Here is a 23,648-nt window from a genome sequence, read left to right as displayed (position 1 = left end):
TACAGGTTTCTCATCCCTGGTTTGCTGTGGGGTGAGTGTCATTGGCTGCCAATTCATTTCTGGACCCAGTTCAAAGTGCTGGTACTTGATCTGCACTCACACCCTTACCTTGGAGAATGCCTTTTTCTCTATCTGAGCATCAGGGTCACCTGGAGCTATGTTTGTAGCAAAAATTATTTAGCTTCCTCCCTCCTCTACCTCTGGAGGTTGGTAAAAACATTGCTTTTTCATAAAGCCATTGGGAACTGCTGATAACTGATTGCTGTATTTTTATGATCTGTCTAGAACACATGTCTTGGGTACTTCTGCTAATGTTTTAGTGTTGGATTGAGTGAGAAATGCTTAAAGCTTCCTGCCAAGTTCGCTTTCTGTTCTAAAATAATGTGGATCTATTCTAATCCAAAATCAAACGAATGCAAATGAGAAATATGTTTTTCCTTTATGTTTCTATTCCTATTCTCTCTTTCTGATTCCCTATAAAACATTGTACAACATACTGTAATCTGGCATTAAGTACATGCATTCTGTTGTTTGTTCTTCTGATGTGTTTACAACTAAAGTTCTTATTTGAATTACAGTAATCCAAATTACTATATGAAGAGGTGGGGACAGGTCCAACACATATGGAATAAGGTTCCTTCTTTTTGTTTGCATCTCCAACATATGTTCATGTTGTTTTTATATATTTTAGTCAATTTACATGGAGTTATATACTTCATGAAGTATATAATCTTCATGAAGTTTTCTTTTATTAAATAACAGGCCATGAATTTTAAAACTATTTCCCACAATCTTTCCCAATCAACCATTAGGATTGGGTATCCAAAATCTTGTGCCCATTTAACCATAACCTCCTTCACTTCTTAATCTTGTGAGTTCCCAATATAATAATAATCTATAGGTTTTTGATAATATTTTCTTATTATTTATTAATACTTATTTCTCTAATTTTGATAACACTGTCTCAAATACATTTTTGTCTAATTTGAATATTTCCTTTAATTGGTAATATTGTAGCCAATCCAAATCTAATTGTTTGAGTTCTTCATATTTTTTAATTGATTATTTTCCTCTTCTAATATGTCTTTATATGTTGCCTAGTTGCTGTCCATGTTTTTCTTTTTAACCACAATAACCTCCAAGGGTGATAGCCACCAAGGTGTCTTTGGTTCTAGTAATTTTTTATATCTTTCCCAAACTGTGTATAATGATTTTCTAATTATATGATTGAGGAAGCCTCTGTCTACCTTTACTTTATTATACCCCAGATATCTGTGCCAGCTGAATCTATTATCCCACCCCTCCATATCCAATATATTAGTATTTTTCAAAATCATCCAATCTTTCATCCAACAAATACATATAGACTTATAATATAATTTAAGATCTGGTAATGTAAAACCTCCTCTATCCTTTACCTCGTTAATAATTTATACTTTATTTTTGGTTTATTTCCTTGCCATATAAACTTTGCCAGTTCATTTTGCCACTCCTTGAAACAACTTGTCCCACCTATTATTGGAATTATCTGAATTAAAAATAGCATTTTGGGTAGCACGCACATCTTAATGGTCGCGATTCTTCCCCATCATGATAAATTTAATCTACCCCAAATTTCTAAAACTTTTTTTATCTCCCTCCATACTTTCACATATTCATCATTAAACAAATTTATATGTTTTGTAGTGACCCAAATTCCTAGATATTTGATTTTTTTTTACTATTGATAGATTGTATCTCCTGTTTCTCCCGCTCTTCTATATTTTTCACTAATAATTTCGTTTTGTTTTTGTTCACTTTAAATCTGTGAGAAAGCGGATTTAAAGTTTGATTGTTTCTCAAGACAGACACACACACACACACACACACACAGAGAGAGAGAGACAGACACCTTTTTCAACTTATAAAGCAACTTTGGGAGGAGCCAATAAGAAACAGTAATGCATCTGAGTGCGTATATGTGAATGCCTTGTTCTCTTCCTGCCCACTGTCATTGAGTTGCCTTTAGTCTGTTTTCCAAATGCATGTTTCAAGGGAGAATCCAAGCTATGTCTAACAGAAGGTTGTTTCCTAGGAGATGGAGGGAAAATCCAGATGCAGTCAGTAGTAGCATGGAAGAAAAACAGTGGGAGATGGGGTATTACACTCAAAATAGTTACTTGAAAGGTGTAATGAAATGATTGGTTTGAAGTCTAAATTTCATTGGTGTTTGCTCTATTAGAGCTTGTATGTGATCCCACTGTCTTTTTTCATTAGATTTCAAAATGCACCCAGCTTGTACTTGCTTCCAAATGTGTTTTGAATTAGGGTGTATGTCCCATTGATTTCCATGGCATTTACTCTAGTGCACTGTGTTGAGCACAGGGATGCCAGGGCTAATTTTACAGTAACACTAGAGCAATTTTCTTTATATTAAACATACTGTAGTATTTACAGTTCATTATGCTTCTTTACAGAAGAAATTGAAATGTGTTGTGTTCTTGTGGCTCATACAAGCTGTTTAGTAACACTGTGCATCCTGAAAAGTCTGTTCTGCTTTCACTGGTACACTGAACCGCAAAGTGCTGCAAGATACTTGAACAGCTTCTCCTCTAAAAATACCATAAAAGGCTGTGTCCTTAGAAATTGGGCATGGGATTTTTCCCACCCACATTACTTCAGCATGATTCACTTGGCTGCTGAAACAGTTTCTGAGCTCTGGTGGTTGTCCCATTAACATTACTATAAGAATCTATGCTGGTTAATGTGGGTGGAAAGGGAGAAAGAGGGGGAAATAGGAAGAAGTGGTCATAGGCTAGTGAAATGACTTTTATAAAATCCAGCTTTAAAATGACTGTTTTTCTCCATCTAACCCCACCTTGGAATGAAAAACCGCACCTCTTGGCAACAGTTCACAACACAAGACAATAGCTGAATTTAATCTCTACTGTGTGAAATACTAAAAATACCTTCCTTCTTGGAAAATGTAACCATTTCCATTTGAATATGATGCTCAAAGAACACTATCCCCTTTAACTGTCTTTGAATAGTAGTTAACATGAATCTGAATCCTTGTCTGGCTTTTTTCATCCTTTCTCTCACAGCTCGCAATATTACAACAGTTAGTGTTAATCAACACACTTAAAATAGACACCTCTTGTCTTTTAAGAATGCCCCTTTGTCTTTGGACTCAGATCAAATGTTTATGATATGCTGTAAGAATCTGAAATTTATCACATACACATGCATTCTGTTTCTATTTGTATGTCTCAATTAGGTTTAGTTTTGGAGGTAGTACTTAGGCATGAAGATTTTGCTGCAGGTGAAGTTTAACTACAGAATATTAAGTAATTTGTAATTGGAATATAGAAAACATTATTTCATCCAGTATGGAATTGCCTTGCTTTTATCACTCACAGTTTGCAGAGACTCCACATGGTGTCGTCATCCACTTCTAATCACCCCATGTTTTCCCAGTGCTTCTATCTTTTTTATTATCACAGAAAGTTTGACATCTATTGACTGCTCTTCCAGTCTTCTCAATCACCACACATGTCCTTAGTGCTACTCTTCCATCTTTAAGAGGGGGCGTTTTGAGATACCACAACTTGGCATGCATACACTATAACCTTAGTGGTAGGCATCATTTAATAACATTGTTTAATCTTTCCCTCAAATAACACCCCAAGCACTTACCTGGATAAATCTCTTTTTCACGTATTAAATTGTTAGTAAAATACTTCTTAAATAAGAGTGCTCTACAGTAGTTATATAATGTTATAATATAATGCCAGTTTAAAAAGTAGAGAGAAAACAATCTTTCTGGTTTGCCACTATTTTAGAAATATGCTCTTCCACCTATAAAATCTACACTTTCAGTCCAAAACAAACTTTAAACATGTTTCTTGAAATTTCCTGGGTAGTAATGGGTAATCATGCTTAAATGAGGACAATAATTTACTTTTTTTAGGGATCATTTGGATTCTCTGCCCCCCTCCCCCCATGACTGCTTAGAGGCCTTTCTGATCCCCAGTAGCTATTTCATGCCCACTGATCATAGTGGGATGAACATAAATGAAAAGTGCAATATGTCTATTAGTGTGGAAAATCCACTGCAAATCTGCTGATAGTTCAGTGGAAGAACAGTGATTTAATCATGCTAGGAGCCACCCATCAGGAGCAGCCCAGGATAGCTTGGCTTATGATACAGAACATGTTGGTCTAATAATCGTTTTATTTTCCTTAGCATTCGCATGAATCAATGTGTGTAATTTGATACTGTCACCGGATGTGGGGTAAGCATAAAAAAGGGAACAGGGAAGGGAAAGGGCAAACTAGGGCTTATGACTTATAGCAAAACTGTTGTGCACGTTTCAAATGGAAAGAGGAATGCCTCACAGTTTCTTATCTGGTGGGAAATCTTACCATGTTCTTCAATGGATAATTGTATTTAATTTTTTTGTTTATTTAAAATTATGAGCTTTTGGCACTCAAAGCAGTTTACAACAATAATGAAAACTACGCAGCAGTCACTGCAAAAATAGAATACAGTTAAAATCATCTTAATTAAAATTGAGAAAGCAGCTAGACAAGATCATGTATGCCACAGGTTACTACAGCCTCCTCTTGGGCTGTATTGCTTCATTGTGCATTGAAAGCTGCAGATCTGCACTGTATAATTACGTAAGCATTCAGACATTGGTTTGACTGAATGAGACAGAGGTAGCAGTAGCAGTAGCAATGTAGGTGATGTAATCAACTTCTGTTGATAAAAGTGTGCAAAACTTTATATTTTGGAAGAGTGAGAAGAACGCAATTAAGGACCAAAGACCTTTACATGTTAACTAGTAGAAATTTGTCCTCTTGGGGGTTTACTGTTCCGAATGTATCACTTCCTTTTATCTGATGAAATGAACTGTATTCCACAAAAACTCATGCTGTGATAAATTTGATATTCTTTAAGGCGCCATGAATCTTTTTGTTATATTAGTTGTCATCCATATAGAAACATGTAAGCTTGGCCCCTTGACTTTCCTATATAACACGTTATCTGCTTTCTTGTGTCTCCCTCTTCAAATGGTGAACATAAAATATGCTTCTGCTTTTACCTTGTGTTGGAGGATGCAAAGGAGGGTTGTGCCACAGAGTGCTCTAGCTAGCCCTCAGAGAGATAAGTTGGAAGGGACCGTGAGGGTCATGTAGTACAACCCCCTGCAGGAATCTTATGCCCAACGTGGGAATCGAACCCATTACCCTGAGATTACAACTGAGCTATCCCTGCTGAGTCACTTCCACATGATCTGCTGAGCATTTATTCTGATGTGTGTATGTGTGTGTCATACAATGACCACATTTTGAGCATTTGTTCTGATTTGTATGTGAGGAAGTTGTGTGTCAAGACCCCAAGGCCTCTCCCCCTCCCCCATGAAGAATAATGACACATGTACACAGTATATTAGGTTAATGGTTATTGGGCAAAATTTAGGCCACAACTTTATTGGTTACAGAATGTGAGTGGCATTGGCTTAGGCACTGGAAAATGAACAAACTCTATCTGACTCCTGCCCGCCGTGCAGGGAGTCCTGTAAGGGTAAACCACCAATAGGGGGAGCCCCCCGATGTGCATCGACTTCCCAATGGGGTCGTGGCATGGCCCTAGCCCCTCCGTGGACTTCGGACAAGAACACCCCCGGACTCCTTTATCGGAATACCCTTCAACATGGAGGGGCAGGTGATGGCCACACTTCCCCTCCCCCAACAGAGTCATACCAATGCCTAACTGCCAAACCTTACAAAGTTGTGATGATTGCTATGTGGTAGGTGAAAACCAAATGGCCAGTGCCAATTTGCCAGATGGAAAAAATTCCTACCAGGCCCCTCAACGGCAACCAACTGCAGTCCATAGCAAGGCCAAAACTGAAAAACCTGGAAAAGGGGAGGGAGGGAGATCCGAGGATGTGAGCCAGAGGAAGCTCCCTGGCTCGCGCCGGTGATTAAATGCAGCCGGCCACACACCCTGGCCAGCCGGATTGGCAGCCAGGCAATGATGTGGCTGGGTCCCCCTGATGACGCGGGATGTTCTTCACGTCCCGACGCCAGCAGGCAGCCATGCAGTCAGACTGCAACCCCGCCCTGCTTGGAAGCGGAGCGGATTTGTACAACACCACATCAAGCAATTGTTATGTAACACTTCCCAGTGCATTTTCCTATTGCTTTTCTTACCACAAAAAGTCCAGTTTTTTTTAAAAAATAGCAGGTGGTTGTGCAAGAGTGCCAAATCCACTTCAGTAGCGCAATCTGAATTTGCTTGTATGAGATTGAATCTCACCTGTGACATAGCAGCAGTCTGCAAGTGGCATAGGTTTGCAAGTTGCTGTAGGTGGACAGGTGTGGATGAAAGGAGATGGATATGCCCTTTATACAACATCTGATTCAGGGACCTATATGCCACCCCCTTGCAGCTGTAATATCTGTGTTGGAGGGCAGTTTGTATCAGGTCAGTGGAGGGGGTGGTCAGAGTTGATTTTTGCTCCTTGCCCTGCAACCCCAATCAAAATCCCGCTGGTTGCTTTTGAGATAAATATGTTGGGCATTCTGTTCAGTACACTTTTGTGTACTGGGGCACTCTCATTCTTCCTGTTTAATTTTATGAATATAAATAGGCATATCAACAAGCCTTTTAAGTTGAGATATTTCCCTGTCTGCATCTGTATTGAAATTGTTCTAACAATGTTTTATTGTTTTATTGCTTGTTTGCTGCCCTGAGCTCCTTTGTGAGGAAGGGTAAGATATACATGTAATAAATATATAAAAAATAGTAGTAGTTGTACTAGTAACAGATTGTGGGTAGCGGATGTGGGTGCTAATATCGTATAAAAAATTAAATGGCACTTAAAGTGGATATAGTAAATGAACAAAAATAAATGATCTCAGACTCCATTCATGTGATGTAGACTTGCTCTCCACCCTTTCCTATTGCCTTCTGGTTTTTATTCTTATGTTATTTGCTGTCAAACTATGAGCCCTGTTCTTATCAGTCTGTGGTTATTTTACAGGAAATAGTTGTACATCAAACAGAAAAGAAAACCGTGCTTAATAATACAGCTACTCTGCCTCCATATTAACTGCTTGTGTGCTTAATATTATGTACTGTTAAGTTTCCATTAAAGCTCACTCTTGAACAGTGGATCCACTTTCCTAAGAAAGCTGACTTGGTGCATATTTGTTATTGAATGGTTATTGACTATGGTTGTTGTTTTTTCTAATAATGGGTTGCTTTTTGTAGCAGAGGAACTTGCAGGTACAGATCCTGCTGCTCTGCAGCATGGTTATAGCTGGCTCAAAGATATACTGCTACTTCTGAGCCCAACAAGATCAGGTGGTCTGAGACACAAATAACATCCCACCTGGTTTTATAGAATGGTCTTGCTCCTTAGTTTGACCAGCCTGCTGTTGAGTATAGGTAAAGCTGCTTACAGTCTTCCTAGAAGCCCTACAGGGACCACTTATGAGGCCTGACTGAAGGGACTTGGAAAAAGTTTGCAGTGTGGCATGGAGATCAGGTTAGCAATGTGGGAAATGTCAGAAATTCTATTGGCATAGCCAAGTCCCTTGCAGGAGCCCAAGAAGTTTTGCAAACTTTGTGGTGTGTATACTAACTCTAAATGTTGCATTTGTTTATTTTGTATGCAAGTCCTCCTGACCTTCTGTTTGTGGTTTCTTAAAAGGAAATAAATAGTTGTGTTTCAAACCAGAAATTTAAACTTAGTAACCTGGATATAAAGTTCCTTTTGCTTTTAAGTGCCTGACTACAAGTGTGCTGTAGAGCAGGCTGTGCCCCCACATGGTTGCTTGGGTTTGGGGAGGAACAGGTGGTAGAAACTACAGCTGCCTCATTGCTGACTGCAGTAGGGAATTTAAAGGTTGTCCACCGATCTCTGGATTGTGACTTAGTAAGCCTAATAAGGAATGAGACCCTTGGTTCTCCTCTCTCCTCACTGCATTGGCAGAGTTAGGGGGAAATAGGACAGTATGTTCTGTCCTATTAAACAGCAGGATCCTGACTCAAAATTCTAATTTTGGTTTTGAGTCGAGAGCTGTATAATGGAGAGATTTCCAATCACACTCTGTGATTGCAGAACACATAATAACCAGTTTGAATGTACCCTGCCCCCCAGCAGCTTATATGTACAGTTGCTTTTTTAAAAAGCTGCTTTTGATTCTGGATGTAATAACACAAGTCCTGCACTTTTTGCAAGACTGGCACTTACTTAAAAGAGGCTCAGATTGCCATGAATGTGTGAGAAGCCATGAAAGTCACACTAGAACTGGTTGTCCAGAGTTCAAATCCCTACTCAGCCATGAAGCTTACTGGGTGACCTTGGGGACAGGCACAGTGTCGTAGCCTAAACCACCTCACAGGTTTTTTGTGAGGCAAAGATGGCGAACCATGTGTGCTGCTTGAGCTCCTTGGAGGAAAGACAGGATATATAACTTAAAGTGAAACAAACAAGTATATGAGTCTGTATCACATCATCACTGATCTGCTGCTACAAATGCTGGCTCATTGCTCACCATTCCCCATGTTGGGGAACAAAGCAGCCTGCAGTTGTTTCCCTAGGATGGGAGGAGGTTGTAACTTCAGGGCACTTCCTTTTGCAGGTGCAACAGGAGGGAGAAGAAGAGGTAGAATGGGAGGAAGCAGCTCCCTAGACTACCCACTACTGCTGTGCCGCCACCACTAAAGTACCTCCTGGGATAGAAAGCACCCTGCAGTTGCAACTTCTTCCCTAGTTCTCCCAACAGGAGGAGTGGGGAGGAGCAGAGGAAAGCAAAGAAGCAGCCAGAGAGTGCCTGCTGCATTTCACAGCATTGTATTCAGTGGTATCCTGTAGATGCACAAACTTTTTTTTTTTTTTAAAAAGAGCTAAATGTGTTCACAACACATTTAAATTTCTCTTGAATATAAGTCTGTCTTGGGTTTAAAAACATTTGAGAATGTCATTTGTGGCACATTTTATGTTTGCATTTTGATCACTCAGCATCACTGTACACAACTAGGCTAAAAGCCTTGTCTGTACCAGAAAAACTTCGGAATTGCTTTGCCTTTGACATCACCTTTTCTTATTTTTAAAGTACTATGAGATTTGAGAACTGTAGCTCTGTTTAGAAGTCTCCTCCAAGCTGATTCTTATTAGTACTAAAAGAACAAAAGGGGTTTTCTTTTTCATTCTCCATGGGTGTTTTCCTGCCTTGATGCTTTCTAATGTGCCTGGAGAACTTAAAAGAAAAACCTGTCCAATCCTAATTCAAAGCTTAGACTCTTTGTTCTAACACAAAGGACAGAGTTTGTCCCCAGCTCTTGGGCCTCATTTTTTTAAAAAAATCCAGTGCTTCCTTTTAGGCTGCCAAGCAAAACCTCACCTATTATCATCAGTAACTTTACTTGTTAGGTAGTTGTTGATAATATAAAGCCTCCTGAAAATAGCAGAATTCCCCTGCATCTGTCTCCAGTCCATGGCAATTGAAGGAGCTTTTTAGGTGACAGGCAGTATGCTATTTTGACACCTTTAGTTCCTGGAAGCTGGCAACAATGTGAATAAACCAAATAGGAAATCTTATTTCATGTCAGAGAGCTACAAACGTAGCCCAGGTGATTGACTGTGCCCTTGGAAATGCCTCTCTGGCCAGTCTGTTCCAAAATGCTTGAAGAGTAAGGCAAGGAGAAGAGCACTCTTCCCTCCCCTGGCTTCTCCCCAGCCCCCTAACAGACAGCTAACTTCAGACATCTGTCTTCAGCTAGAAAAAGCACCTTGATGATTAATTGTTGAATAACATACTGCGTGCAGTTGGAACAGGGTGTCCATACAGATATTCTACAAAGCAAACAATTGTTCCCAATTTGAGGCAAGCTAATTTTATTTGAGCAGTACATTTGAAGAAGGGGAGGTATCTGCCTAAAACTCTATGTGTGTGACCAAGCAGAATTGCCTAAAGGCATCATCTTCACCGTGGCATAAGATGCATGGTTTCCCTGCATTTCATAGTTGGCGTTTTCCTTTTATGATATATTTAGATTGGTCTCAATGCTTGCATTATGGGGCAAAGGGTAGAAGATGTTAAGTAAATCCACAAGCCTCATAATTCCTCAACAACTCCCACTGTGTTGGATAATTTGTGTTCCCCATAACTTTGTAAATAGAGCAGTGTGGGTGGTTGGGGGCAGCCTCTTCTGGCCCCCTTCCATTTAAGCTCTGATTTATCCAAATGTTTTAAGTGTTTACCACATTAAACCATAAATGCAACTGAGTAGTGGTAAGCACAAAGTGATCACGTTCTTCGAACAACAACCACCCTATATTTTCTTACAGCCTTATTTTTACCAGGTTCTACAGTACACAGATAGGGGTTTTCCCCTGCTATTTATGAGAGCACCTTTATAAATTAAGTTTGTTTAAAAGGCAAGTACTATTGTTATGGGTGTTTGCAGGAGTTCCCTAAGGAGGCGTGGATGGGATGATCACCCATCCACTCACCCACCCACACCAAACAACAGAGAAAAGCTCTACAAGTTCTGGCCAGGCCACTGTGTGATTACAAGGTTTGGGCACCAGATCTACTGAAGTGGGTAAACATGGTCTCTGAGTAACTTGTTTCCGGGCCAGTTGTCTCCATAGATTCTCACTGGGTGAAACTGCTGTTCATATATTAGGAGACCTGGCATCCAGATGACAAACTTTCTACCTGCAACAGAAACCTCAGTTCTTTCCCTGCCTCCCTTCATTTCCTCCTGCTGTTAATTTTCCACAGCTTAACGCTTCAATTTAGGGCCCCATCCATACTTTAGTTGGATTTGAAATCCCGTGATTTCAAGTCACAGGTTGGAGAGGATTTTTGTGTGTGTCCCTCCTCTTTCCCTGAGAAAACACGCTGTTTACTGCTGAATCAGAGCAAACGTCAATCCACAGAAAACATGATCGATGTTTGTTCCAGTTCAGCAGTAAACAGCAGGTTTTTCTAGGAAAAGTGGGGGGGGGGGAATCCCCTCTCAGATCCATGATTTATTTCCCCTCCCCCTTGGAGTGATCAGGGTTTGATGGTGCTGTCCTGCTAGTTAAAGAAAAGTGCCCCTTACGTTCTGCTCTTCAAAATGTGTAAAGGGATAAGAGATTCATGTGCTGAGTACATGTAAAGGTAAAGGTAAAGGTACCCCTGCCCAAACGGGCCAGTCTTGACAGACTCTGGGGTTGTGCGCCCATCTCACTTAAGAGGCCAGGGGCCAGCGCTGTCCGGAGACACTTTCCGGGTCACGTGGCCAGCGTGACAAAGCTGCATCTGGCGAGCCAGAGCCGCACACGGAAACGCCGTTTACCTTCCCACCAGTAAGCGGTCCCTATTTATCTACTTGCACCTGGGGGTGCTTTCGAACTGCTAGGTTGGCAGGCGCTGGGACCGAGCAACGGGAGCGCACCCCGCCGCGGGGATTCGAACCGCCGACCTTTCGATTGGCAAGCTCTAGGCGCTGAGGCTTTTACCCACAGCGCCACCCGCGTCCCTGAGTACATGTAGGTGTGGTTAATAAATTATATATGATGTATAATTTATTAATAAAGCATAGACATAATTTATTGTAAATAAAAGATGGCCATACCATTTATCATTTAGATCAGGCTTCTTCAACCTCAGCCCTCCAGATATTTTAGGCCTACAACTCCCATGATCCCTAGTTAGCAGGACTAGTGGTCAGGGATGATGGGAATTGTAGTCTCAAAAATATCTGGAGGGCCGAGGTTGAGGAAGCCTTGTTTAGATAGCAATATCTGAATATCCTGCAATTTTATAAACATGGAATACTTCTTGTTATATGTGAATTATTTGGAGTGTGTTAGATTGTGAATATATAAAAGGTTAAACATTTTCATTCCAAATTAATTAGCATACAGTAGCTGTTACTTTTTTCATACTCATCACTAATATATTTTATAAGTTTGGTCTTAACTCTCACACACTTGTTCTAATCTAACTCTCTTTTTCTTCATTATATATGTAATATACAGTGATTCATCTGATGCAAAAGCTACGAGAGAATGTGTTTGTGATCTGTAAAATATTTCTTGTCTTCTTCCACCCTTACCAAAGAACTTTTCATGGCATTCTATGACTTGTGCTGTTTGTATGAATAAGTGTGCCTTGCTTTGTGTGGCTGAATTTCTTTCTGATACTGTACCAGAACTCTCATTTTTATCCAGTTCTTATGAATACGAGTTACAAAAATCTCAGGGTAAGAAATAATCAAATAAAAATCACTCTATTTTTTACGGTTGTGTTACATATTTAGGGCTATCATGCATATTATACCTATGCCGTGTGTCAATTGTGTGGTTCTTTCTAACAAATCAATTGAGTCCCAGCCACCTTTTATCCATAATGTGGTATGTCTGTGAACCAGTAGCAGGAAACACAGACCCCAGACAGCTAATGGAAGGAGGGGTTTTAACGGCTGTTTATCCAGATTTTTAGGGGGTGGTGAATTGTGCCTTGACGATCAGTCTAGACTGGGTGTGCATAGCAGGGAAAGCACAGCTACCAAATAAATTTATTATTATAATAAATAAAAAAACCTAATGAGTTGACATGGGTTAGGGCAGAGGGAAAATCATGCTATGCATCACTGATGTGGCAGACAATATCCAGGACTACTAAGCCATGTTTTGTCAAGCAAAATATGCCAATGAGAGGCAATATTGCATTTTAGCAAGTTGAAAATGTGGTATTTGTCTTTGCAGAGATGGATGAAATATCTGACTGTTTCTCTCTCTCTCTCTCTCTCTCTCTCTCTCTCTCACACACACACACACACACACACACACACACACACACTCCCTCTAACAGCAGAGATGCTAAAGGATGTTTGTCCGCAAGACTCAGTTTAAAGCTGTAACCAGATTATATTCTGGCCAATTTTATTTATGTATGATCAAGTTGATAGAGGTGGGTTTCAGTAAGGAAAGGGACAAAGTCCTGTTTGGCCGTGTAGCTCACTGTAGTCACTTTGAAAAAGACATATATATTTTTAACCAACTTCACAGAACAGCAGGAAGAATAAAAGGTGGTTATTAGACCACATTGTTGAACCACATCACAGTCAGCCCCAGCCTGTGTTGCCAATGGTTCAAGTTGATGGGAGTTTTCATCCAACATCATCTGGAGGGCCACAGGTTCCCAATTCCTATTATAACTGGTCCTCAGCCTTTAGGTTAGATGAAAAAGAAAAACCATGTGCCTCATACATGCACAAATATAGGCCAAGCAGAAAGAGCATCAGTGGAAGTTAGCAGGCCAGCAAACCTCATGCAGTATGTGTGTTCAGTCAGGGCACGGTGACAGCTAATTTTCTCAGTGCTTCCTGCTGTGAAGAACAGCTCAAGGACTCTCTTGAGCTTCTATTCTCGAGGGTTTGGCTTCAGACAGTCTCAGAACCTCATTATCCCTCAGTTTTATTTAAATACCATTATTGAATAATTGATATCCAATAAGTGTAGAAAGCATCTCTTCCAGTGTTCAGTGTCCCACAGAAAAGGGGGGAGGGGAGGAAGCATCCCTTCCTTTCATTTAGAAAACAAAACAAAAAACATCTTAGAACATATTTCCAGAATGTGAGTTGTTACTTATAAACATCAGGAAAAAATGCAACTGTTAATGTTAATTGACACACCTCTGGGACATTATGTAAAGTGACTTTAAGGCATAAGACCCCATGGACACAGTGGATTGCAGAGATCTGCAGCCTTATACAAAAGTCATTGCAGGGATTTAAGATACAGTGTTTGTAATATTAAAGTGTGCCTGATGAATTTTTCCAGAATTAGAAGTCATTTCCAGCTTAAATGCAACATACAGGTTATGGGACTTTTAAGAAGAGGGTTATTGTTTGGTTTGGGCTAAGAAATTATCAGTCAGAACCAATAAGATTTCCCCCTTCTGGCCATGAAATACTAGGTTACGTGCTGTGACTGCTTAATGTTTAAAACAGAGTGCAGAGATAAGTTAGCAACCATATTTAACCAAGTTCTATGAGAGATTAAGGGACAACAAGATATTACAGCACTGGCCTGGCTTGCACATGACACCAAGCCACAGTTTAACAAACCACAAATCAAGACTGAATTGGCCACAGATGCTTTTCTTCTTAATTTCAGGGGTGTTTAAAGGAACTATTTTAATCAGGTTTAATGGCAAACATGAAAATAAAATGCAGGAGAAAGTGGTTGGCAGTTTTGGAACAGGACATATTTGTGTGTGTACAAAACACTTCCAAAGGCACAGCTGCACGTATTTGATCCTATATGGAACATAAGAATGATTAATTTGTTTGTAAAATCTGTGAGAGAGGGGCTTAAGAAATATTTGCATGCGTCAAAGATTTTTCTTCAGTTTGTCTACTTTTTCTGGTGTGGTCTGTACAATTTAATAATGTATGTGTCAAGTAAAAGGGATTTTGTTTTGTTTTTTTGTTTTAAACCAAGACCAAAAAAGAAACTCTTGCTTCTTTAGCTTCCATCATCTGGCAGATGAGTTCTAGGCTGAAGCAAAACAAATGTTTGTCTTAATTATCCTCTGCAAGATCTAAAAATAGCAGATGAAGAATTGCTGTAGAAGTCTTGGAAGAAAATGTTGACACTGAAGAGTTTAGTTTCTATTTAAAGTAGTTTGTCTCCGCCAGTATCACACCTACTTATTAACATCTTGTTTCTTCATTTTAAACTAAAGCAAAGTATACTTCTAACATGCAGAAGCAACACTAAGCTGTCCATCAAGTCTATAGAAAGTAGGAGTTGGGAGTACAACCTGTCCTATCAAGTCTTTACTGCTCATTACAAAAATATCCTCCCACTTATTTTCTGTCAACTCCTTTTGCTGATACGGCTCATCCAAAAGTATATTTTAAACTTTTATCTGGGTTGGTGGGAAGGGGAGGTCACAGACTCAGAGGTTAATTTAGTTGAACTGGCCTTATGCCAAGCCATAGGGTATACCTTTATAACACTAAGCAGAACAGGTTTTATGCCAATGTGAAATCAAAGTAGCTGCCATCATTCTGTTACATTTTCAATCAGGCTAGGAAGGTGCCAGGTTAACCCTGAAGACAAAGCTTGAGCACCACTCCTAGTTAGCATAGAGATAATAGGAAATCTCATCATTTCCACAGTAAGCATTATAACTACTTCGTTGCTTGACAACGCAAATAGGTTTGACCATTGCATTGTGCTGTTTTACAAGTGATGAGTCAGGGATGCTGGGTCAGGTCGAGTAAGACCAAGTGAATGCCTGGATTACTGTACAGGTAGTGAATCATCCTGCTGAGAACATGCTTTGAGTGGATGGGGTCATGAGTGGAACAGAGTTATTTCATATGTGCTCTTCATTCTAAAAGTTGGAAAAATTGTCAATTTCAAGCTGAAATGTCACTTTGTGACAAAATGGCACCAGTCTCATGGAGAAAAAACAAATAGTGTGCTCTGAGTCAGAAGCGTAGCTGGGGGGGGGGGCACTGGCTGCCACACTGTGGCATGTGCCGTGTGGCAGTGACATGGTGGCTCAGGCGCCTGCAGGCTCGCAGTGAGGGGCTTGCGCCTGCCTGCCATCTCTTCCTCAGCTGCCGTACAGCTGAGGGGGAGGCAGCGGCAAGGCTCTGTGCCCTGGCTTGCCCCACCCAATAGGAGGCTTGCCCTAACCCCATGGGCAACTCATCTGGGCGCAGGGCATGTACACTGCCCTGGGCACCTGGGTGGCTAGCTGTGCCACTGCTCTGAGTGATTCCCAACTGCTATGAAAATAGAATGATCATGTAAATTATAGCAAAATAGTATGAGGGCCTAACATAGCTCTATCCTGTTAGTGGGTGTGGTGATACAGTTTAAAATTCTAGTGTTGTGCGGGGATGGGCGGCTGAATGCTGAATACTCCCCTTGCAACTGCTTTTCTCCAGTTGGACTTGCTTTCAGTTCTGGAGCCCACTCTTGAGAGGAGCGTGGGTGAGTTTAGCACATCTTGCCGGGTCTCCCACTTTTTGTATTCCAAATTGTACCTTGCTTTGCACTTCCTTGGTGCTAAGGACGGAGGAATTTCTCAGTTTCACATTTTTCTGATCTTCAGATCTCCAAATTTCTGCATTCGTTTGTGATTTTCTTTTCTTTCAAAAAGTCCTCATGAAATGTGAACAGAACTGGATTTCCCTCTCTATCCCCTCTTGCAGCAGATCTGCTTTCAGAGACACTGATCTATGGCCATTGCATGTCATTTCGATTGTTTTCATATAGCTCAATCTCATTGCTCCCTCTTCTCTAATCGTACTGGTTAAAAAGAATCAGTTTAGCAACTGGTGTTGTGATTACCATTCTATGCTAGGGTGCTGTGCTGTGTGCTACTTCTTTACGTTCTTTCTTAGTTTTTTCCAGAAATCTAGAAATCCAACTCAATCTGTCCCATTAAGGAATACTAACATCTCTTTTCTGCTGACATGAGCAGAGACTTGCTGGGAGGCGGGCAGGGTTTTTGGATGAGTTTTATGGGTATCTGATGCATAGCATTTCTTTGAAGCCTCAATGACCTGAAGATACTGGTGCTGAACACAACTGATTTTGAGAGCCAATCGGCCATGTCAGAAAATGAAAGGCTGATTAAAATCAGATGTTGCCTTTAAACTGAGCTCCCTTACATAAGCAAATTGTCGACAAATGACATCATGCTACTATAGAAATACTAACTCCTGTGCTTCATACTCTCTCACCCTCTCTCTCTCTCTCTCTCTCTCTCTCTCTCTCTCTCATTCATTTTAAAAACTTAATCATGAGTGCCTTGTAAAGTGACAGCAAAATTCCACCCTTAAAAAAAAATGCAGTACAGCATGAACAACTATTTACTGTTCAGAATAATTTTTTTTGCTAGCTCATCAAAAAGTATAACTGGTATCACAAAATATACAATGTTGTTAGATTGGGCTAAATCAGAGGTACCCAAAGTTATGTACTATCTAAAGCATACAGTGTGTTTTGCATAAGGAATAGTTTGTCTCTGTGAACGTCTGCACATATTATCTTATACAAATTCAGCCCCTTCCTGAAATCCCTTAATTGGTGGCTTCCCACCGGCAGACCCAGGCGTGAGATTTGTCTACCCCAAACAAGTCATTAGGAATAAATGAAGGAGAAACCTCATGGTTATTCTAGAGTGAGATAAGCCATGAGTGCAGGTTAACACATAATGCTAAACTAGACAGTGGTTTTAGCTAGCACAGTGGCCATGATTTTTGCTCTGGGATTTTACATATCTGCTCCCTTACTCTAAGTAATATGAGAACTCAGTTTGTGATGAAGGCATTTCAATTCTTGGGGGGGTCATAGTTTTTGAGGCTTAAAAAGTTACATTTGTTTTCAAATTTCCTCCCCAGTCAATCCATTGGAAGAAGGAGATCATCTGCATAAAAAGGAAAAGCAGTATTTCTTTCAACCTGACCAATGATCATCAGTTGTGTAGAAAAAAGCAGAAAAGTTTTCACTGACTATGGAGTTTGGTGGACAAGGCTGAGAGGGACCATGCTAATGACTGCCTGAAAGTGCCAGCTGCGGACGGAAGAGGTGGATGCAAAGAGGCACATTGAGCACTTGGAATGTTTTCTGTCAGGTAGCATCAAGGAGGGAGAGGCCACCCCAGCCTCAAGACGTGCAGCGTGAGACGTAAGGACCATCTCAGGTAAGGCCTTCCGTGTTTCATCTGCAGCATTCACTTGTTTCATTTCCTGTGAATGGTTATGTGGATTTAGTGCTTTTGACAGAGCAGAATAAATACTGAGGCTAAATAAAGGGTTACCATTATTTAGGGCTTCCAGCTTGTGTACTGACCTACTTAGTATACTCTAAAGAAAGAAAGGGAGACTCAAAAGGCTGAGACTTCTGCTATTCCTGGACTTTTTCAGTGCAGGTGGAATCTCATGATGAAAGAGACCCAAGTTTTTGCTGCTCTACAGTTTTTCACCCAATTTGCATGCCTTTTTCTGCTGGGGAGGTCTACCCAAGGAGGTTTGAAACCAGTTCTGAAACACCTCCATGTTCTGTGATCAGCTGTCATCCTTCACAATCCTGGCAGCATTTGTACCACACAGAGTTGGCCGCCATTTCATAATGTTCTGCTTAACCTATTCCATGGATCAGGTTAGGTGGAAGAACTTACTCCTGATGTTAACTATCTGTTCTTTCCAACCACATAACCAAATTTATTGTGTGTACAGGAGTGTACCTGTCATGAGCCCTACGGAGACCTCTTGGCATGACTAATCAGAAAGAGAGGAGAAATAGGATAAGAGGGGCAAGCTTGTTGTTTGGGAGAGGCCCGAGTAGTCTTATCAGAAGACACCCCCACCCCAGTGGTGCCAGATATTCCAACAGAAGATGGAGGTGCATCCACTACCCTCCCTCATGAACCGATGGCAGTCTTGTATTTTAGTATCTGGTTACAGATAGGTAGCCGTGTTGGTCTGCCATAGTCAAAACAAAAAAATTCCTTCCAGTAGCACCTTAAAGACCAACTAAGTTAGTTCTTGGTATGAGCTTTCGTGTGCATGCACACTGAAGAAGTGTGTATCTGAAGAAGTGTGTATCTGAAGAAGTGTGCATGCACACGAAAGCTCATACCAAGAACTAACTTAGTTGGTCTTTAAGGTGCTACTGGAAGGAATTTTTTTGTTTTGAGTATCTGGTTACCATTAAATTCCTGTAAGGTGCACAGGGGATTTCATAAATGCAGAATAGGTGCTAAAATATATCTTCAGTACCACCCACCCCTTCGGGGACATTTTTCTTGCCCTAGGTATCCCAAGACTAGAAGTAACCCATGCAAAATGAAAAATAGCCAAAAGAAATGGGCTTAGGACTAAATTTTAGTTGAGAGAGGTGTTCAGCACTCTCCATTCTTCTTTATTTTTAATTGCCCTTCAATCCTGACCTCTGCTTTATGGGAATTTGGTGTGGCCTGTATTCTAACACAGTGGTTGTGCTGTCGTCTCATGCAGTTAGACTGGTATAAGTGAACGACAGGATAAATTAACTCTGGTTTTTATCTTGAACAATTCTGGACTGGTAGCTTTCTGTCTCTATTTAAAAAGCATTATCAACATGTTTGATTAGGAGAGTGTCTAGGATTGCAGTTGCATTCCCCTTGTCATCACAAGTATGAGTCACAGTTTCAAGTCAACCCTTTCCTGGTGTTTTATTGCTTTTGTAGTTGCTTTGTTTACCTTATATTTTTGCTATGTTTATTATATACTGTTGTAAGTGGACTTGAGTTGGCATATTGTTAGATATAATGGAATATAATTTTCATTGTAAATCAATCATACTATACGTATATCTGTAGAAAAATTGATAAATGTGATTGAAAACCTGGAAAGATTTTGAAGGTGCTGCTTCTTGCAATAATTACCTTTAGTTGCCTGTCTTTTTCTTGCTGGTGGTGATTCCCCCCTCCAAAAAGCTTGAGTTGTGCAATGAACTCAGTATATATTTTATTGGGATTTTTCAGCTTAAGCCTGTTATTTAGCTTTAGGATAGGGTTTATGGCTTTTAGTTGTAAGTGAAACCTTTTTCTATTAGCACATTTGCCCCCCACCCCTGCTATGACTGCTGCTTATAATGTCATTGTTCACATTTTCCTTTTCTTACAGCCTTTGACATGAAGAAAGATATAGATGCCTTAATAGCAGAGGAAAGGGCAGAAATCATTGCTAAGTATGAGAAGGTAAGAACCTTGCTTTCCTCCCACTTAATATGCTACCAACCGAAGATTTATTTTGGCTTAACTGTCTACAGAACACAGGAACTTGTAGTAAGTCAACCAGATTCAGAAAATAGCAATATGGGATATTCAATTTCCCCTTGATCAATGCCATCCATCTTTAAATCATCCTTATTATTTGGTTTTTCATACATTTTGGAGGGATGAAGGGACCATGGGGTCCTAGCAAGTGAGGGATTAATTGGCCCCAGTATATTGACTATATACTACGCACCTTGTTTTCGCTGTGTGCTCTCTGGTTCTGCAGCCAGACATGTATTTCCCCAACACTGCAGAAAGCAGAAACTTCAGCAAAGGGTTCAGGGTCTCAAAACACAATGATAAGGAAAGCTATAAGTGCTACATTTTCATTTCCCATCCTTGGTCCTTCTTGTCCATGAGGTATAATCTTTTAAATGGTCCCCTCCAGTTTCATGCTGAGCCACAGGCAAAGAAGAATACTGCAGTCATTGTAGAAGTGAGGTACTTGCAACCAAAAACAACGTATTTATGCCCAGTGCATATCATAGGCAAGTTAGCTGCCATTGTACAAATATTAGTTCATACCCACCCATCACTTTGCTGACCTGCTTTACGCTTACAGTTTATAAAAGACACAAAATCAACCCATGGCTAGACTTGGATTAGTAAAAATGACGTAAGAACAGATGGCGTCATAAATTTTCTCCATTTCTTCTCAAAATGATATCATCTGTTAGTCACCATAGTGTAAACTATTGTGCAACCTTCTTTGCAGGGAAGGCAGGAAGGAGCTCAGATTGATCCATGGGAAGATGCTGACTTCACTCTCTACAAAGTCACTGACAGATTTGGGTTTTTGCAGTAAGTTCCCCTTTTCGTGTCCTCTTCATTTTGCTGAAACTAGTGCTGAAGGCCGCAGTTGCATCCCTTTCACTGTCATGGTTGTGTCCTCCACCACTGTACCTCAGCCAAGTGCCTTTACTAGTATTTTTGTCCACTTGTGCAAGTCAGAAGCAGAGAGGAAATTACTTTCTGTTGCTTATGAAAACTCCTGCCATGATAAGGTACAGCTAAGCTATGAGACAGCTTTGTCCTTGGAAATCAATATTTGTGTTTCCTTTATATGGGCAGATTATATACTTAGGATGTAAACAGTTTCTGAAAAGCATGGAAATGTAGCAGTGTTTCAGCTTTCTACAGCTGCCCTTTCGAGGGATTCAGGTGTTCAGAGTGGGTATCATTTTAACCCCTCTTTTTTGCCACCTCTATTATGCTGATTTATGCAAATTTATAGCTTTTTGTTTTATGTATCCATCTGTGAACAGGAGCCCAAGGGAGATCTCCCTTCTGACACTGTTTCCACATTTTCTGGGGCCAGATATCATTGATCAAATGTGAAATAAAGAAATGGTCAAGTTAATAAGAGCCTCCTTAGCCAAGTAGTAGACCAGTAAGCTGCTATGGGTAGTCTCCACCTAATGCATCCCATCAGTGCAAGAATTTTCACCTACACAGTGGAACTTCCTCCCTTCTTCACTCATACACACCCTGTGGCCTCTCCAAATCTGCTGTGGAGGGTTGGAGGAGCCCCTATAACAGATTTTTGGGCAGTAAAGGGAGAGAAGAGTAGTGAAAAGTTCCATTGCACAAGCAGAAATCCTTGCACTGGAATGAGTCACTTAGTGCTACTTTGGATACTGTCCTATGTTCGTCCCCCCCCCCCCCCCCATCATTTGAAGCATACCGTCAGACCTCCTTTCTGTGCAGGATCACTTTGCTTGTACACTTCTTGCATTATGCATTGGTTCATTTAGAATTTTTCATCTTTCAGTGAGCATGAGCTACCAACCCGCAGTGCTCTGGAGGAGAAGGTAGGAGCTTTTCTTTCTCTGGAGTAATTGGGGGGAGGTGGCAGCTGCTGCTGCTGCTGCTGCTGTGTTTGTTTTTCAGTAGCAAGTGATGAAAGACACTGCAATTATTAACATAAGAATCTTAACTCTCTGGATAAATAATAATAGCTCTTCATCCCAACTTAAACACGCTTGCTTGGAAGCAAGTCCTGCTGATTTCAATTAGACTTCCAGATGACTGTGTTTAGGCCTTAGTCAGCTATGAAGATAATGGAACTTCATCACAAGGAAGGTTTGATTATATTTCCTCTGTAGATTCTAAAATGCAGCACCAAAGCTTCACATGCAAAACTGGGAGGCTGCTTGCTGCAGCTTAGCTTGACCTGAGGAAGAATGGTCAGCTGCTGAATTCTTGTAAATTTTGCTGGCAATAATTAGAAGGATGGTTGGACATTATGGATAAATTAGAGATGAGAAAGTGTGGCACTGTAGTCATTAGACCTGCAAACCTAATTGATTGAGGGAGTCTAAGCACCCCACTGTGTTCTTCCTGTCATTTTTAGGGTCAAGTCCATCATCCATCAAATCATTCAGTATCTTGCTTGTGGGTCATATGTGCTGTTGCAGTTGAATGAAAGAACATTTGCCATGCTCAGAGTAGGTTTATGCAAACCTAGCTGTACAGCATTGTGTTAAACCATATCATACATTGTACAGTTTGGATGAGATTCAAGATGATAATACTGACGGAATACAACAGGAGTGCCTAACCTCAAGCTCTCTAGATGCTGTTGGACTCCAGCTTCCATCCTTTTCAGCCAACATGGCCAATAGTCAAGGATGATGGGAGTTGTAGTCCAGTAATATCTGGAGAACTAATGATTTTCTACCCCTAAAGTAGCATATGAGCTAAAATTTTATTTGGAACCTTCTACTTTCTAGCACAATGAATGAATGCAGTTGGGGAAATTCCTTCTTGTCAGTTTAAAGCTAAAATATTTAAAGCTAATGTCTTACATATACCATATGACTCTATATTCTGATGGCTTGGATATCTAGCTCTCCCTCCTTTCTTGCTCACACAAATTGGAAATAAACCCTCTAAACTACACTTTGAAAATTCTGTTCCAGCAAAAACTTCAGGAGATTGAACGAGTGGACAAATGGCTGAAGATGTTAAGAAAATGGGGGAAATACAGAAACAGTGAAAAGGTACGGAATTGTAACACATTTTAGTAGCATTATTCTAGCCTTTATTTTAAGAAAATGGAAGACTGAAGAGTGTATTGTGTCCTTTCTTTTCACAGTTGTGGTGCCAAAAACTGAGTAGGCCATTGAAGGCTTTGTTTCTGTCCTCTGGCCACTTTCAGCTATGTGGATGAGAAATGTGTGTAAATTTTTCAAGAAGATTGTTTGGGCCTCTGATTACAGCAGTACTTTATCCCAGTTGCCGAGTCTGACTGTTCAGTAACATTCTGTGGTGAATAATGCTCTGTCATACTCAGACTAAAGAATAAGAATAAGCAAAAGGAGACTCCCAAATTGAATTGGCATTTATTAGCAAATTTGGCATTGTGGAATTAGGACTCTGCACATTCTGGGAATGGATGGCTCACTGCAGAAAGAAGCATACTAGACCCAACAGAGCAATTACAGAATGGTGGAGTGTTCATTTTGTGTCATTCACCCTACATATGAAATCTCAAATGCTTAGTGCTACAACCGTCCGATTGTAATTAGTGTTTGGTTGCATTTTAATAATGGTACAGTGGTGCCTCGCAAGACGAAATTAATTCGTTCCGCAAGTTTTTTCTTCTTGCGAGTTTTTCGTCTTGCGATGCACGGTTTCCCATAGGAATGCATTGAAAATCAATTAATGCGTTCCTATGGAAACCGACTTCAGACCAGGTCCGGGGACAATCTGTCCCCGACCTCTTCTGAAGGCTGGGGGGGGGGGCGAAAGTCTTTGCTCCCCCCCCCCACGGCAGCATTTTAAAATCGCCCCGGACA

General features: G+C 40.5%; 1 protein-coding gene across 4 annotated transcripts in view; it reads left to right on the top strand.

Annotated features, from left to right (window-relative positions):
• The window catches only part of LOC114599869 (uncharacterized), an 89,799-nt gene that overhangs the window by 47,579 nt on the left and 18,572 nt on the right, over window positions 1–23,648 (top strand). For all 4 annotated transcript variants that reach the window (XM_028735673.2, XM_028735664.2, XM_028735682.2 and 1 more), the window contains exons 2-6: window positions 17,429–17,730; window positions 19,697–19,770; window positions 20,564–20,649; window positions 21,620–21,659; window positions 22,770–22,850. In XM_028735673.2, coding sequence (XP_028591506.2) covers window positions 19,705–19,770; window positions 20,564–20,649; window positions 21,620–21,659; window positions 22,770–22,850 — 273 coding nt within the window. In that variant the 5' untranslated portion in view covers window positions 17,429–17,730; window positions 19,697–19,704. The remainder of the gene's footprint in view (window positions 1–17,428; window positions 17,731–19,696; window positions 19,771–20,563; window positions 20,650–21,619; window positions 21,660–22,769; window positions 22,851–23,648) is intronic.

Source organism: Podarcis muralis, chromosome 1, assembly GCF_964188315.1.
Source record: "Podarcis muralis chromosome 1, rPodMur119.hap1.1, whole genome shotgun sequence".
Classification (NCBI taxonomy): Eukaryota; Metazoa; Chordata; class Lepidosauria; order Squamata; family Lacertidae; genus Podarcis; species Podarcis muralis.
The sequence above is the reverse complement of the archived record's forward strand: the minus strand, read 5'-3'. Positions and strand labels throughout refer to the sequence as shown.